The 18,687-nt window shown below is 35.1% G+C and overlaps 1 protein-coding gene across 2 annotated transcripts; it reads right to left on the bottom strand.

The window, feature by feature from the left end:
* Nucleotides 1-4,774: 4,774 nt before the first annotated feature.
* On the bottom strand, nucleotides 4,775-18,687 carry LOC148880977 (Nuclear transport factor 2 (NTF2) family protein). Of its 2 annotated transcripts, XM_088963133.1 has the most exons (4): nucleotides 18,531-18,687; nucleotides 17,570-18,306; nucleotides 8,642-8,838; nucleotides 4,775-5,408 (listed from the first exon to the last, which is right to left on the bottom strand). In XM_088963133.1, the coding sequence occupies exons 2-4, from the start codon at nucleotides 18,056-18,058 to the stop codon at nucleotides 5,144-5,146; spliced, it is 951 nt and encodes a 316-aa protein (XP_088819259.1). In that variant the 5' UTR covers nucleotides 18,059-18,306; nucleotides 18,531-18,687; the 3' UTR covers nucleotides 4,775-5,143. The 2 variants fall into 2 exon arrangements, with proteins under 2 accessions (XP_088819259.1, XP_088819260.1); XM_088963134.1 differs by lacking the exon at nucleotides 18,531-18,687 and having other exon boundaries at nucleotides 17,570-18,366.

The raw sequence follows: 18,687 nt of genomic DNA, 5'->3' as shown, positions 1-18,687 counted from the left end.
ATTCACCCAATATCTGTTTAGTAGGTTGTGAAATTAATGATAACTCTCCACAACAATAATAAAATACATTCGACCCATTATATGAGACATTATCATTGGTTCCACAGCATGTTGAAAATCTATTGCATTCATCTAATCAAAATTTCTTATAAGCGAAGTTGGAAAGAGGAGAGTTGTTTCTTTCACAAGAAAATCCTTGTGTTTGATATATCACATATGTCAAAAAAGTTTATCTAATAGGGGGGCTATAACCTAGATGAGAAATTGTATGGTGTGTTCATGTGGTGTGGATGAGAATACAGCACATGAAGTTGGAAAGAGGAGAGTTGCGAAAATCCTCGTGTTTGATATATCACATATGTCAAAAAAAGTTTATATAATAGAGGGGGAGGGGGGGAGTTCATGTGGTGTGGATGATAATACACCACACTCTAACAAGGTAGTTGTTTTGCATTATGGACAAAATTGTGTGGATTGAACATTTACAAGGTATAGTTACATTTCAATCCACACCTGTGTTTTGATTTCATGTATCTCACCTAAACATGTGAGATGATCTATACTATTAATAATATATATATATATATATATATATATATATATATATTATTTTTTATAATATATATTATAAAAATATTAATAAATTGTTAAGATTAATTTATCAAGTTATTAATATTACTAAGCTTAAAGACAATTAAAAATTTAATAAATATTATAAAATCAATAAAAATTATAAAATATAATTCAAAATTACGTTAATATTAGGTTGCTAGGAGTAGTAATTATTATACAACCTATAAAATTAATAAAATATACACATATTTAACAAAAACTCTATATAACATTAAATTTATTTAAGATGCAAATGAAAAAGGGAAAACTGATTTTGTGGTTTGTGCACCTCAACAAAAACTCACTATTTCTACAATAATGAGGGTGAGGTGTGTGTCTTTGAGCATAATCTTCAGGCCAGGTTGAGGTTCCCTCTACATAATGTGGTTTGTGCACCTCAACATGCCTCATCTACCCTTACTCTCCACTATTCGACATGATACACCTGGTATCGGTAAGAGAAAATATGAGATACACCACAACTAACACAATATCGGTCCAATATGCCATTGTATTGGTGCATATCATAGAGTATTGGTCGATATGCACCAATACAAAGACATCAAACTCGCATATCACACATAAAAGTGCTTCACTAGAAAAAATGTTTTAATGTGATTCAACCCCTGGAACTTGAGTTGCATAACGTCCAACAACACAAAGATCTTAACCATCAATCCACCTTCCATTTCATGATAATAAATAAAACAAATCATCTTTTATTAAACTTAATTCTTGCATTTAATCTAAACAAATAGTATATTCACTAACTCCATGTACGATTTAACAAGAATAATATTCAAAATTATTTTTTTATAATCCAATAAAATAAATAATTATTAGATCCACACACACACATATATATATAAATGATTTTTAATTTATGTAGACTTGATAAATTATAATATTTATTTTATAAATTATTAATTAATATTTTAATTTTCATTAAATAACAATGTATTTATTATTATAAAGATAAAATATTGTTTACAAGAAAATTGAAAATATAATATAAATTGAATCTATCAAATCCACTAATCTACATTTAAAATATATATATATATATATATATATTTTAATTCATAAAAATAAAAATATTAATAATGAATAATTATTTTAGTAATTAAAATTTAAGAATTTTCATATGATATGCATCTTCAAAATTTCATTTACATTTTATATAAACATATTTATTGTTTACAAAAGTGAAAGTATTATTTATTGAACATTTGCAAATTAAATTTTGGTTGATTTTTTGTTGGTGTTAAAATTTGAAAATAGTAAAATAAAAATAATTAATATAATAATTCAAATATAATGGTTGCATTTTTTGTCTTGGATTTTATAAAATAAAAATCAATGCATTATCAATAAAATTGTATAATATTTATGCATCCTGTTATATCAATAATAATATCTTTCTTTAAATATACTATTAAAATATACAATTCCTATGTATTTATACGCTATTTATAGTTATTTTAACATTAAACTTGAAGTTATTAATATAATTATTGAATTTATGTGCATTTCCTTAGTGTATCCAAGCACTTTCATATTTTTCGTCTATATCCATTTGTTCCCCAAGCATATCTATACCCATATCTAAATCCAAGTTGTTCAATCGAGTAATACTTTAATCCTTGCTTCGTACCAAGCTTCTAGAAAAGACAATATTTGGTTTCTAAATCTATCAAACAATGCTTGGTTCCAAGAGAACAAAGAAAAGAAAACAATGGCTTTTGAGTTCTTTGTCTACAATAATGTATCTTCCTTATTTGAACAAAGAAGAAAACTATTGGAACGAATTAGTTGCATGTATTTTACTAGGGTTAAGAATTACATTTTCATTTTTATTTTCTTTTAATTAAATTTCTTTGAAGATCAACACCATCATTTTCCACTTCCCTAAAATTGCACTTACTTCAAATATTAGGACTTCAAAATATAATACTTGAATGCTCACATATTGGCTTAGAAATTGCAAAAAGTATTTTAAATACTCCACATATTTATGGTATTGGAAACAAATTTTTTCTATTATTTTTTTTATAATGCCAGTAACAATGATTCTACTATAAATATTTTAAAATCTGAGTTAAAACTGATTTTAATGAAAAGTTGTTTCATATTTGGTGCACACTGATTTTAAATATTATTTCACCATATATTGCAAAATTAGAAATTGTATTATGAAGCTTAGAATTTTCGATGTTAGAAAACAAGAATTTAAAATTTTATGTCATTACAATATGGGGAAAATATAAAAGATTTATATTAGAAGTTCAACATAGGTGGAATTCCACAGTTTTCATTTTAAAGAATGGCTTCTCATATAGGAAAATTCCTACCATGTTTTATAATGATAGAATGCCCAATAACTAATGATGATTGGGATGCTATAATTTGTATAAAAAAAGTTAAATAATAATTTTGTGATGCAACTAATTTATTTTCAAGTGTTCAGTACCCAACATTGCTTGCATTATTTAATCAATTGTATATAATTAGTAATTGTTATGTAAGATATAGCAATTTTTGAAATTCTAAAAATATTATTAAAATAATGGAAAAATAAATTTAATGATATTGAAAAATATTTCTCCTTATATTGTTTAATTGCAATCTTAGACCCTAGGATTAAAACTTGGCGTAGATATTTTACTTGATTCTATCATGAAAATATGCAATCTAATATTGGATTAAAAAGATGAAGTTAATTCTCTATTATATCAAATGTATAATTCATATGAATCACGAAAAATAACAAGACAATAAAAATAAATAAACTTGTATAGACACACCATCTGAAAGTATTAATGGTGGTAGTGTAATATATAAATTTTAGTCATTAATAAATAAAGGAAGACAACAATGAATTACCTCCTCTTCATCAAGTTCATTTAATGGACTTCATTTTTATTTGTAAACTAATATTACAAATTTCCTCACAATTGAGGAATGCCATTTCTCTATTCTAGGCTGAATTGGATTCCCCCATATGGGGTAATGGCCATTTTAGCCTAAACCATATAGACATCAAAATAGGTGATTCCAATTCTGATTCCAAGGGATTTTTTATTGTGATTCCAATTACGATCCTGACTATGAACAAAATAAACCTTTGGTTTCTAGATCTACCAAACAATATTTGGTTTCAATAGAACAAAGAAGAGATAATAATGGTGTCTGGGTTCTTTGTCTACAACATGTCTTCCTTCTTTGAACAAAGAAGAAAATTGAAGGATCAGATAAATTGCCTATGTTTTACCGGGTATAACATGTAAGAATGATGTTTTCATTTTTATTTTCTTTTATTAAAATTTTTGTAAGGTGAAAACCATGGTTTCTAACTTCCCTGGAAGCTCAAACAAATCGGTTGCAAACTATAGGGTAGGATTTTCTTTTAAAATCCATGACATTAAGGGGGCATTCTTTTTTGGATTATGAGAGGGGAAAAAGTTGATAAATAGGATTTTGATTCCCATTGACCAAGAATCCCATGTTCTGTTTTCAATTTTATGTGGGGACCAGGGAAAGCTTATTTTCCTAGGTATCACTTACCCAAGAAAGTGATACCCATCTCCTAAATGGGTAAATAACTTTCACACATAAGAGAAAAATTGCCAACACTTGAATGGGACAAAAATACCCCTTTTAATAAAGAATTTATATAACTAAAATGATCATTGCCTTATTTACCTGAGAAATAAAAGAACATGAATAAATGCACTTAACTGGATAAATGTTTCTCAAGAAAAACTTGGCCAGATAATTACATTTACCTGGATAAATAACTTATCAAAAATTGAACAGGGCCTAAGGTGTTTTAATAAATGAACAAGAGTGACCCATGTGAAAAACCTTGATGCGCCCAAATCACCTCTCAGCAAATACCTGGTGCAAGTTGTTAGAAGGGCTAAAATAGTTTGTACATAGACATTTTCTTCCTAGGCTAGGCCTTTTTAGGTGAAACCATCCAATAATGGACCCAGATCTGAAAGCCTGCTAAATGGTAAGTTACAAGAAAAGGCCATAGGAGACCGTTTTCAGGGTTCACCACAGTCCACGGCACCACCATCACCAGGTTATCAAGGATGAACAAAATCCAGTACCACCCAAAGGGAATGTCCTATATTGACCGGCCATACACGTACCAATCTGGAGAGTGGAGATTATAATTATATATAGGATGCATGTAAAATACAGATAAATGTGTAACTCCTATTTTACATCCATTGTGGGGCAAGACGCTCATTCCCGCTAAGATGGAACGTACGATCACATCCATCTCAATCAAGATGGACTCCATCCCTATAAATTTTACCAAGAAAAAGAAAACAGAAAAATATGTATACGACTTGACCATTAAAAAGGAAGAGGGGCAAGAAAGCGAAACCCAACGATAGGTTGGAGAAGATAAAGAGAAGAAACTCAAATTAAAACGAAAACAGAGGACATCTGAACGGCGCATCGCCCCAATAACAATGAAAACTATATTTTCTTTCTTTTGGTTCATTTCCTTTTTCTTTTACCCAAACATGTTTTGGTGCTCCACCTCTCCATCGAGTATCACGGAGCTATGATGATGAACCATGTACCACCGCCCATTGTGGAACTCGTACACATTGGTCACATGGAAAGGCCCTCTATCTATGCCAATATAGGTTTTCATGGTAACCCAAGCCATATCAGTCAATACCCGAGCTCGGACATCCCGAATCTGGAAGGTAACCTCTTGGCCCCACGGCCCCCACCTGAATGCCAGCTGCCAGCTCTCTATAACAGCATTATACCTGTAGACAAGAATTATATTGATCAACAAACTAGTCAAAGGAAATGCTACTCTTTTCTTTTATTTATTTATTTATTCTTTTTTGAGGGGGTGGAAAGAAGTACTCTGATTTGAATTCCGTACTTGAGGGCTTTAGGGGAGGGGCACACCAACCCTCCTACCCCACTCCCTATAGCTCAGGCAGTTTTGTCCCTCACTCATGAACCAGCCAAGATCTCCATATTGTTGGTTTATTCCAATATTGGCATCAATTAGGGTTTTCTATTTTTAAAAACCTTTCTAGATACACTTGATTAGGGCTAGAATTTATAAAGAACCTTCAAAGTAGTTTTACGTGATAACATGTGAGAGCGAAGTCAACTAGGTTCTGGCAGTTTTGGCCATTCATGAACCAGCCTGGGTTTCTTTGTGTCGGTTGGTTAAGCCTAACTATGGCATCAATTAATTCAAGTCACTACGATTCAACCAGAGGATGTATAGTTCATAGACTCCACAACAAAGATTTGAATGATTAGGTGGCATTTTCAACATTCATCTCATAGAGATATTTGAGGTTCAAATTTTCATGACTTGTTTTCTTCGAAAGAGTAGACTCAGAATTAAGGAATAACAAATATGAAAATAAGGGCCTCCTTTCATAAAATTTGTGAAAAATGTCAAATATCTTCATAGGCAGGGACAGATTATAATAAAGACAAGAATAACTTTTCTAAAAAGGGACTCTAAACTTTTTTTTAACATGAAATGGATTAATGGATTCTGGGCAATTTCCTTCTATCTGCAAAAGAACTAGGCAGCATTACTCTCTCTCTCTCACACACACACACAATTGGGCAGGCATGTCCATTCCCCCCCCCCCCCCGAGATAAATTTTCTGGTATATCAAATTAGGATTAGATTAGATCTAACTAACTGGTGTTGTTCTATTTTAAAAGAATTAGGAAGACTTGTCCAGGTTTTCTAAAATGCAGTTCAAATTTGGGCCTTGCAGCGCTCATAATTTAACAATGGATATTGCACTAAACAGAACAGAATGGTAAAACAGTACACATGTAGTCAACCCCGTATAGCTGGGATAACGCTCAGTTTCAGTGAACATAATAGAGCTCAACTCAACTAGTCGTATATTTACAGTTGTTACTGGGTTGGGTTCAAAATAATCAAACCATATTACACAGAATCTGGGTATTCATTTTGAGTCCCTGCTATAATAAGGGTAGGGACTGGTTCTACCCGTTCCACCCCAATTAAGACCCAAACCAAATATGTAAATACATGTATAATAAGATGACTGTTGTTTCTGGGGGATATATATAAGATATTTTGAGAAGAGAGAAAGAGAATTAAAAGAGAATTAGCAGATAAAGGGCTGTCACAGTCGTACTTGAGCTTTGTTGGGTCAGACTCAATAAGCCCAATTAATAGTAGGGGATAGCTCTGGGTCTTATTACTTACAAAACCCATAGGGTTCAAGTTGGAACTGGGTTTGGGTGTTTTCTTAATGATCCAGGGCCTGGTTTAGCCTGAACCACTAACAGCTTTAATCACATCCTACCAGCTGCGCCCTCAATCTGTAACACGAGTAAACCATAAAATGCAAAAAACTAAACAATGCAGGGAGAAGCTATGTTCAGCATTTAAGATGTTATCTTTCCAACCTCCATCAGTTCAAAAAGATAGAAACTACTAATATCATAATATATTATATAATTAAATATATAATTAGCATGGAAAATAAGAAATGGGAAAAAAGTGTAAACTTTGGAAGGACAACTGGGCTACAACGAGCCCCTTGGAAGCATACAAGCCAAATAGTAAGAACCCACTTAGTCAGGAGGATTGCGAAGTGGAAGAGTTAATCATAAACAAGAGGTGGGACATGCCCAAAATAAACTCTCTCCTCCCTGAGGAAATAGGGAAAAGAATCCAAGCAATTATGATACACTCAGAGGAGAAGGAAGATCAAAGACCATGGGGAGGTAGTACAAATGGACAGTTCTTGGTAAAATCAGCTTATGCAAGCTTAAATGAAGATCAGGAGGATGAAAGAATAGCATAATTAAGCAGGAAAATAAACAAAATGCAGTGCCCCCCGAAGCTAAAGATTTTCATGTGGATCCTTTTAAGAAGAAAACTACCCACAAAAGAAAGACTCAACAGAAGAGGATTACCATATGATGCAGATTGCTCCATATGCGGTCAGACTGAAAACAAAAACCACATCTTGGATTGCCAGCTGGCAAAACAAGTATGGCCCCTACTGGAAGATCAAATCCCAACCCCAGGAATAATGGGCACGAATGATGTCTTATAATGGTGAATAGAAATAGGAATGAAAAAAATTAACAAAAAAATCACTCTATGCTGGGAGAAAATTGCCTTTGTTCTATGGTCCATCTGGAAAAACAGAAATGAGAGCATCTTTAATAATAAAAGCTACAACCCGAGCCAGATGATAACCAAGGCCCTCCAAAACCTAAGAGAATTTATAGAAGTCCAGGAGAGGCAGGGAATAAGCCAAGTAAAACATAGGAAAATGGTATGGGTTAAATGGTCCACCCCCCAGAAATGCCTCAAGAAACAAGGATCAGTTATGTGCCTAGTTGCAAGGGACTGGATGGGAAGAATAATAAAGATAAGTGCAGGGATCATTGGAATAACATCAAAATGATGGCATGCCTAGAAGCCCACAAAGTAGCAGCACCCTAGAAGGCAGGTCATTATAGGAGACTCAAAAACAACAATAGAAGGTCTCAACGGAACCGCTGAAACCACATGGAGAAGTCAAATTATCTTGGAAGAATGCAGAAAGATTCTCATAAAGTACATGCACGTCCATAGGGAATGAAACCAGGTGGCGGGCTGGCTAGCAGATCAGGTTATCAAGCAAGTTTCACTACGAGCAGGCTGGACCACCCAGAGCTATCTTATATTGTATTTGCTGATGCTTTAGGCATTAGTTTCCCTAAGCTTTCTTAGCTTCTCTTTGTTTTGCTTTGTTTTGCCTTTCCCATATTATCAATATATATATATACATTAATTAAGGTGGATTGAGTTTTTTTGCACAGCTTCTTGCTGCGCAGGTGTGGGGATGTACATTTTCTATTCATTACAATATATTAGTATGTTACCTTTTTCCCAAAAAAAAATTATTATATTAATGATATATATAGATAGCCAAAAGGTTAAACAAGCCTTTCACAGTGCTAGTAGCCATAGATCTCAGTAACATACCCTGTAAAGAGCTCTCCAGAGCCATGAATGCACTTAACATAGTCTGCATGAAGCCAAAGTCGACTCATTGCTTGAAGTGACTTCTCTCTAATGATATTATAGAACTCTGCATTGACATTCACAACAGCTCTAGTAGCTGCATAATATGCCTTCCATCCATTAATTGGTGTCACACTGTCTTGCTCCATTGTGAAGTCCTAAAAAGATTGGTAAAGAAAAGTAAATGATCAAATTTTAAATACCCACATTTATTTAACAAATCTATACTGGCTTCCACCTAAATTAATATGCCAATAAAAAAAGACATTGCAAATTCCTCCAAATTATTGTGTGATTGTCAACTCCCTAAAGAAATAAATAATTAAGAAGAAACATCTACAGCATCCTAATTCTAAATAGAAAGTAGGAACAATGAAGTTGCAATATGACTTGTAAATTTTTTTTTGCCTGCTTCAGTTTCATTTAGACAAACCATCAGCAATAATTACATATTTTGCTGTTTCAAAATTTTTAGATCAAGGAAAATTACTAGAAATATTTGAAAATCAGAAAAAAAATGAAAGTCAATGATTTTTCAGTTGCTCCATGAAGTTATACATTGACAGAGATAACTTCCCACATTTAAGCTAGCAAGCACCACTTTACTTTCATGGAACTCGACAGAATCCTCAGGCCCTCAAATCATATCCAGAGTTTTGCGTGCTTATAAACAAAATTAATAAGCATTTTCTGTGTTCATAAAACAGAAACACCATAAACAATTCAAATCTCAAGTACAACATTCAACTATGCTCAGCACTTGGGCCACCAACATGACCACATGACCACCTTTGGCATGTATGTAAGAAACCAAAAGCATTGTTATAAATTTTAAGCAATAACACTTGAAGAAGCTATGCGGACATGAACTTTTTCTACCTTATGCAGTAGAAGAAAAAACTGAAACATGCTCCTAGCATCATGATCATGCAAATTAGATTGTTTCCAGTTTACCTTGTCTGCAATTTGTTAAGGAGTTTTTCAGAAATACCTGGCAACAGAAGAAAAAAATCCACTTTTAGCCCACCAACATCTCTAAATAGTGTTCCTATCTTCTAAAGCCTAATTTTAATTGGTAATCCCAGTTGGAAACCCTCAAGTCTCAAGGTAGAAAATAGACAAATGTTTCACCAAGAACACATACCCAATCAACAGGGTTTACATGTTGCTTTGTGGAATATGATCCCACATGTGATTTCTTGGTGTATTTGGAAAGAGAGAAACAGCCAAACACTTGAAAATCGGTCCCTTCAAATCGAGAAGATATGTGCAATGATGGAAAGAGTTTTAGTGAAATAGGCCTCCATTAATGGCCTATTCTGGGGTTTCGAATTTAGACATTTTCTTGATTATTGGGGAAGTATTCTATGGGATGATAACTTTGCATTGTAATGTTTTATTAATGAAATATTTTTCATCTTTCCAAAAAAAACAGGATTTACATGTTGAGTATTACCATCAACCATGTAATATAAGCACGTATATGGTTATCAGTACCGATAATTATCATTATGATCACAAGCAATACTACAGCAGCACATGCTCGTCCCTAATATAAAGATTGTGGACCTGTTATTTCCTTTCCTTTCTTTTTATATATTTTTCCAATCAGTATTGTTGTTTCACTGAAGGGGACACCCATCAAAATGTACAAAGAGATGCAGCTCTGGATATATTTATACAGAACCCAATAATTTTATGCTTTCCTCCTTCAAAGTAACAAGCAGCAATATTGTTATTTGTTAAGAATCCTTATACAATAAAAAGGTAATTTCAAGAATCCTTTTTGTTTTTTATTGCTAAAATTGTTAAGAAGACTTGTAGAATATAAAGGTAGCATAGCTTGCTGGAAAGACTGGAAAGTGGAAAGAAATACTTTAAGGGAATAGTGAAATTGGTTAAGATAATATATTCTGACATGAATAGAGTGAAAACACACCAAGAACCAGCAAAGTGTACCAATACAACTTTAAAGTATCTTCTGAACAAGGGATAATATATTCTGACATTAGGAGATATATCCATCTATGCTGGGGCATCTCACCTGCACTGATTATCTTTCAAGGATGTTCCCAGCAAAAAGCTTTGAGTTTAGGAAGGGATGGACCAACCCAAAAAGCCCTGTCTAGAAAAGAAGGGTATCCAAGGGAGATTCATTGAGGGCTTTAAAGAACAAAGAATAGGAAAACAAACCCAAGGGATGACAAATCAAAATTCTTTTATCCATACCCGTAAGAGTTAAGAAAACATGTTCTAGGGTTTCAAGAATATGGATCGTATCCTCACATTCAAAACCTCACAATCTTTCTAAGGCCCAAATCCCAAGAATTGCCTGAAATAGAAAGAGTATTTTTTTATGAATAACATATCATAAAGAGTGATGATGAAGTCCACAATGGGTTTTTCCCCTTTGGGGAAGACATGAAATAAAAGTCAAATATGAAAAAAAGAATATCAACCACCCAAATATCCTCCCAAAATCTAACCTTTTGACCAGAACACAATGCCATACCTGATGTATCTCAAGAAAAAATAAATAAATCAACTAAACAACTTTCCAAGGGTACTCATGTGTTACTCTTCTAGTAGGTTTAGAGTCCCAGATGTTATAATGCAGTCCATATTTGCTTCTGTTGACTAAATGCAAAGTGAATTGTCTTCAGATAAGAACCTCCACAGCAATTTATATAAGAGGGACAAGCTTTTGCTTTTAACTCTACCAAACTCTGAGCTTCCATCAACCTTCCTAGAACACCTAATTCCAGTTTAAAAGATAATCCTTTTTGCTGTCTCCTGGCTCCCAAAGATCCTTAATAATTCCGCACTCCCAATTCTTTTAATAACCTACTTAGGGGCTATAAACACTGAGACTAAACCATATACTTTGTCAACCCTACAAAATCTTTGCATATCTTCCTAACTTAGATCTTCTATTGAAATTTCTTGGAACTTTGGGGATAGGAAACCAGATCATTCCATTGATTTGCCTCATTGATGGGGTTTTCCCCCGTCCTAATAGGCAACATGGAAGATTGGGCAGCAAGGGAAACTGAGAAGATCACGGACTGATGGAGTATTTAGAAATTTGGGCAACATAATGGGACTCTATCCAGGATGTATAGGGTATGGAGTCTGAGCAGAACTGTTGGCAGTACTTCAGGCCTTGAGTTTGGGAAAACTGAAGTACAAAAACATAATAGTGGAAGGGAACTCCGGAGCTATAATAGAGCAGCGTAATAACAGTGATTTGGGCGCATGCAGTATAGATTCATACTGAAAGAGGTAAGAAGCCTTGTAAAGGAGTTAAGAGCAGCAGAGATCCAAATGAGTGAAGCAATCAGCAAATAGTATAGCAAATCCAATGGCTAGACAAGGAGTTGAAAGAAATCAGCCATATTGGCAAAAATATAAATGAAGGAGATCGGATGTCACACTTGCAAGTGTTAATGTAAAGAGGAAGCTTGCTGATATGGTATAACATAGTTGTCAAGGGGAAACCTAGGTGACAAGGAACCCATGGAAGGCTTACCCAAGCACCTAGTTGGTTTTATACAAGGCACACCATATAATATTTTTTTTTTGTTGTGTGATCATAATATTACATTACACAATATTACCCTAAATAATTCTTTTTGTGAGTTTATTGTATTTTCATATTTCATATACTAGGTTTTTTATAATTTCTATTATATTCTTACTTGTTAGGATTTGATCAACAGACAGGTCGGTGGTCACTATGAACCCTTGAAAACTTCAAAACCTGAACCAATAAGCAATGATGACCTTGAATATTTTAATCAATCAATACAAAAGAGGCAACCACCCCTTTGTTCTTTCTAAGAACAATAACAGAGGTTCAGCCCCCATAATTTCTAAGAATGATGCCTTCTTTTTCTTCTCATGTATAGGCTGATTTCCTTTTTTTGAAGATAAACAAAAATAAAATTTATTCAAGAAATAGAACAAGGTACAAGAGGTGATTAGCAATCACCGACCCTGAGGAAACAGAGCAAACCAAACAAAAACTATTACAAGTCAAAACCTAACCAATCTTCCTAAGAAGACAGAGAGAGAGAGAGGAACACCAACCAAATCCTTACTTTACTTCAGATCCCAAAAAAAAAACATGATTTGTTGATTGCTGGTTGGTATGAAACTTTTGGAATTACCCTAGGATTTAGGTTTTTTTTTAAATCCATTACCCTGGCAGGCACCTAGGTGAAGCATTCCCCTATCACCCCTATCACCTTGCTTCTCCATGGTCCCTTGACAACCTTGGGGTGCTTGGCATAATCACTTTGTGTATTCACCGTTTTTTCCCTAAATGAATATATTGAAATGTTATTATGAGAAAAAAATAAAAATGGAGGATTGGGTTAAAACAAGGGTGCGATGACAGAGAACTTGATATAGCATAGAAGCCCAGTTGGAATAAACCGCCAAAGCAAGAGACTGGTTCCAAGTTTTCACCACTATGACATAATCAGAAATTAAAACTTGTTTGCTTCAAGAAAGGATCTGACTCCTATGGTTTGGATTACTTCTTCCCTCAAGGCTCTCTTAAATATACCAATGACAACAGTATTTGAAACACCTGAACATCAGGGATAAGAGGACTAGAAGAGCAATTAAAAACCATAATGGAGAAGCTATCCTAGTTTATTTTAACAAGAGATGAGAACTTAGTAAGGGCAGAATTGCTAACCTTCCCTTGAGGATAGTGACTATGATCCACTTTGAATCCCACAAGATTTAAATTGCAAGGGGGCTCACAGGTGATGATATGGTGGTTGAGAAGAACGAAGATCCATAGAGGCTAGATTTCTAATCAATAACCTAACCATCTCGATTAGATGGATTAGAGGCAGTGTTCTAAAAATTCCATAGAAGCAATGTTTTAATCCCAATACCTTCATGAGGTTATTTTTTGTTATTTTTATTTTTTAAACCATTTTATACCTTGTTCTTGTAGATGTCCATATTCCAATGAGAGAACTAGATTGAAAAATCTTCAACCACCATCTCATAGTTACAACAACTATACACAACAGTGCCATAATCAAATTGGGTATCCCCCTACAAGTTCCTCAAAGTCACCCAAAAAATCACTTTGCCTTAAAGACCCGATTCACTACACCCAGAAAACAAGGAAATAACTCTGTCCTGGATTAACCAATATTCCTAGGATATCTCTTTTCCATTCCATGAACTTTTTTCAAGCAAATTCTTCCCCTCCCAAAATGAGAAGCCCTGATGATTTGCTTACTTGGACATCTGTTTCAACAATTTTTTTCTAGATCAACTCTCTCCTCTGTCTTTCATACTTGATCTAAAACCACCTCATCCCCATCCTCTTGATCTTTACCATCCTTCTCTTCATTTTCATTCTCAACCTTCTCCAAGACTTCGTTTTTTACAATCTGGCACTGAAACCACTAGAGGTAAACCAAGAGAATCAGCACCTCTCATTCCCAAACTATCTTGATCCTTCTCATTTGAAGACTCCACCATCTTCCCCTTAACATGATCCACATTTACTCTTAAATTTAATCTCTTTCACCAGTTTCTCCTTGTTAGCTTCAAACCTCCTTCTGCCCAAGTCCATATGCCCAATTTCCTTACAAGTTATAACAACTTCAACAAAACTTCCCAAGTCAGAAGAAACCTCACCCTCATTGACATTCTTAATATTTCTGGACTCCTCCCCCTCCTTTAAAACCGCATCCTCTAAAATGTTGCATTTTCTTTGTAAAGATGTTCTATTTTCTTCTAAATAAGCATTAACATCACCTGCCTCTCGTTCAGAAACACAAGCAACCACTATGTTCAAATCCCCTTCCTCTTCAACCGGTCTTATTTGGTGCTCTTCGCTCATATTTACATTCCGATTAAGTGTTGAAGCAGAGAATCCAAAACCAATTCCAACAAGTTCTTATCTGAGAGCTTGCACTTGTTAACTGAAGAAATTACTCCAACCAATAACTAGATTGGAGCCTTACCATCAACCAAGGGCCTCAGTATCCCTTCTTGAGAGAACCTAGCAACCACCCATTCCCAAGTTTCTTTCTTCCTTGATGCCATTCTCGCTCCATTTCTCAAAAGATGATTTTTGAAAATCATTCCCTTTCTTCCTCTTGGAACTTTCACCTGAAACCAACAATTAAGAAACCTCTGCCTCTGAACTGAACTGATCTTCTGAAAACCGAGTCTTCTTATGAACCAAGTTGGAGATGGTGAATCTATCCTAGTACGCTATTTATTATATAATGTAATAAGCTTTAAAATTCTTTTAAAACAAACACTACAAAAATGTCCAACTAAGTGTAGTAAGAGTCCCAAGAAGATCAGAACACTTTGAGAAAAGCCCAACAAAGTTTTACTGAGAATTCCAGTTCAATTAGGACTCCTATACTTACCCTGAATTCATTTGAAGGTGAAATAATACTATACTTACCCTGGATTCATTTAATGGCGAAATAATGAAATCCTAATGCAACTAAGATTCCACACCAAAATTCCCAGTTCAGTTATGATTATTTCCATACTCACAACAGTTTTATCCAAGAGCTAGCATAGAAATCCTTCCCCAACTAGAATTCCTCTACCAAAGTCCTAGTCCAAGTGTTCCCAAAATGTGCCCTAATTCAATCAAAACTATTTGGTAGCAACACTCTCGTCTTGTGTAAAGGTGGGGGTTCCTCATAAGCACTCCCAAAACTTACAATCATCTAAAACCATCCATCATTAGGAAATATTGAAATTTATTATTCAATTAATCTTCTCAACCAGATCACATCAATATGTATCATACATACACCCACATATAGGTTTGAAGTCCCACTCCTGGGATTTGTTTCCCATTCATTATGTTCGTCATGATTGCAGTACTCATGCCTTTAATTGAAGATAAAGAGACTAGAATATTTTTCTTTTGATCAGTAACAAAAAACTTTATTAATGATGTGAAGATTTGCAAAACCTTAGATACAATAGGGGGAGGTAAAATGTCTTAACTCCCCATCAACAGAATACAATGGAAGAAAGTTAAAAATTAACCCAAAAGATAGACTCTCTATTCACCCCTTGCTTAGCCAAACCATCTGCAAATTAGTTAACAGTCCTCTTCACCTAGCTGTATTTTATCTCAACTAATCACCACCTTCGAGTCACCTTCCAGGACCAAACGTCTGATATTTAGTTCCTTTACTGTTTGGATTCCTTCCAAAGCTGCAAGGATCTCAGCCCTAAGAGAGTCTCCTTCTCCAATAGCCAAAGAAACTAGAATATTTTATATTGATATCAGTGTTTTAAAAGCGCAAGGTGCAAAAAAGGCACAAGGGTCAATTTGCACCTGAGGTGCAAGGTGCAAGGCGAGGCACATGCCTTTTTGAGGCAAGGCCCCAAAAATTAAAAAAAAAAAAAAGCTAAAAAATCAAAAATATATATATAAAACATAATATTAATAAAAAATATAAAGTAAAATTTTAAAAAATGTTTTAAAAAACCTATTATCTAAAATTAAAATACATAAACGTAAGATGTAAAGCATATTCAAATGAGAATTTAAAAATAAAATCAAACATATAAAACATTTTCAAGCATGTAAAACCTCTAATTTCTTTTTTCACTCAATAGTAGTACTTCACATAGCTAATGTAATGTAAAACATATTACATTTCTGATTCTACGAGCCGGCTTTGTGACGCCCCTCGAGGCAAGCCCAAACAAGTCCACGTTAGGTCTTAAATTCTTAGTTTTCACACAAAAAATAATGATTTTATAGTTTTATTTGCTTTTTAAGCAGATATTTTATTAGGATGAATGAATGAACAACATTACCAAATTAGGGCTGTGCCTATGACCTAGGCGAGGAAATTTGGCGCCTCAGTCCTAGCTCAGCCGTTATGTTCAAAAAAAGCAAAAAAGCGCCAAATTTTCAAAAGGTGCACGCCTGGGCTGAGGCGCAAGGCGCATCAGGTGCACGCCTAGGCGCACTGGGCGTGCACCTTTTGAAAGGGCTGCGCCTAGGACCTAGGCAAGGAGCATACCCTGAAATGAGCCTCACCTGTGCGCCTAGGCGCACCTGAGGCACACCTTTTAAATCACTGATTGATATCTTTGAGATAAATGTCTGATTACCAAATAAATTCTCTTATCCATGTTCGAACAAATTAATGGCATTAGGCTTTTCTGGGTGGAGGAGAGAGATAGGATTCCCAAAAAATACAGATTTTCTTTTATTATGAAACTGAGTAACAGAAAGTAGGGATACTTCCTGAGCCAAGACCTCTAAAAAAGGGTAAGCAGCATAGTAACTAGGGTGTTCAGGCAACTATTGACATAGAAAAGCCAATTGTTACTTGGTTTGATTGAAGAGTATTCTGCAAACCAAGATCTCCAGAATGCCAATGAAATACCAATGTCTTTTTATAACTGGATAAACAATTTGATGGAATTAATAGAATTGATCTAAACCTTTCAGATATGCCAGGCTACAAAGATAATGGGAATTAAAAAACTAAAGAAAACGATTAGCATGTCAGTTGAACAAATCACGAACTCAAGGTACCAAAGTCTAAGACGAACCCACCATGAAATTGGTCCATCAGTTTAGTCACTTCTCTTAAAGAGTGTCGAATCCCAAACAGAAAGAGCAAGGATATTTTTTGGAGATTTTGTAAGGGGAAAGCACCATTGAAGTAGGAAACAAGTTGCTTAAAACCTTATCTTAAAAACCTGTAAATGCTTTTTTAAGTGTTAAAAATTACAATTCTCGTAATAACTGAAACCACATCAACAATTATATAACGATCCAACCAGGGGAAGCAAGTATATTCTAATGTTAAAGAAAAAACAAAAGTTGACTAAGAAAGCAAGTATTGGTCGCACCTTGTGATAGAGCGCCTTCCATGCACTATCATCATTTGCAGCCTTCCGCATCAATGAATTTGTCATCGAAAGCCGGCACAAGCTCGGATAATCCAAGTAGCTCAAAGCGTGCGTGGTAATCTCGGGAACCAACTGTTCCATCATTGAAGCCCCGGTCTGCCGCTCGGCCACCACAGGCGCTCTCTCGTGCATCTCCCCTGCACTGCCGTTGGCGTAGGGAACAGACGCGGGAGATGAATTGGGAACCCCGCCGCCACCACCACAGGAACAAGTGCAGCCACAGGCCTTCTTCTTCGACGAACTCCGGGCGCCGCCGCCGCCGCCGCCGCCGCCACCTTCGGATTTTTTCGAACTTACCTTCCGGAGAATACTCGACGTCGATGGCCGAACAGCCCACAAAGCGAACAAGCAACAGAATGCAGTGAATCCCGCTACTAAATAGAACGACACAGAAGAGAAATCGCCTTCAGACAGAAAGGTTCTCTCCATTTATAAGACATCAAAACCTTGCAGAACATGAAACCCTAGAAAAGGCGAACAAGAATGAATAAGAAAAAGTCTTCAGAGTGGTTCATCAGAAAAGTAGGGTTTCCTTTTCTTTCGTTCTCCTCCCTCGCTCTCCCGCGACCCCGCGGTCTCTTCCCATTGTTCGTCTAGTTGGGGAGATGGGACTTGTGCGTTTTGAGTCGAATGGAATTTCGAGCGCGTAAACTGCTCTTTTCTGATTAACGAGTTCGCTGCAAATTAATAGAAAGAAAGAGGATAAAAACTGTAACTGACTTTGTGCATTGCTTACCAAAAATAAAAATAAAAAAAAATGTGCATTGAAATCAAGTTTCCGGTCAAATTGAAATATATCCGCATTATAAGGGTAATTCGGTCAAATGGCTTTCTAAGAATAGTTCAAATACTGTTGATGCTACCATATTACCCATAGCTTTCATACTCATATTTTTCATACCTTGGCTTTCCTTTCTGTCTGATTTCCACCGGTTACCACAGAATATCATCAGGGGACTGTTGCGCCCTCCGCCGTGGAGCCACCACCCAATCGGCCGGCGGCCGCCCCGCCCTCCGTTCGTTATGGAGTCAATTTACCAAATAGAGATGTGATGGAG

Source organism: Nelumbo lutea, chromosome 1 (assembly GCF_056320005.1).
Source record: "Nelumbo lutea isolate HS-2025 chromosome 1, American lotus-T2T, whole genome shotgun sequence".
In the NCBI taxonomy this organism is placed as follows: Eukaryota; Viridiplantae; Streptophyta; class Magnoliopsida; order Proteales; family Nelumbonaceae; genus Nelumbo; species Nelumbo lutea.
This window is presented reverse-complemented; position numbering and strand designations above follow the sequence as displayed.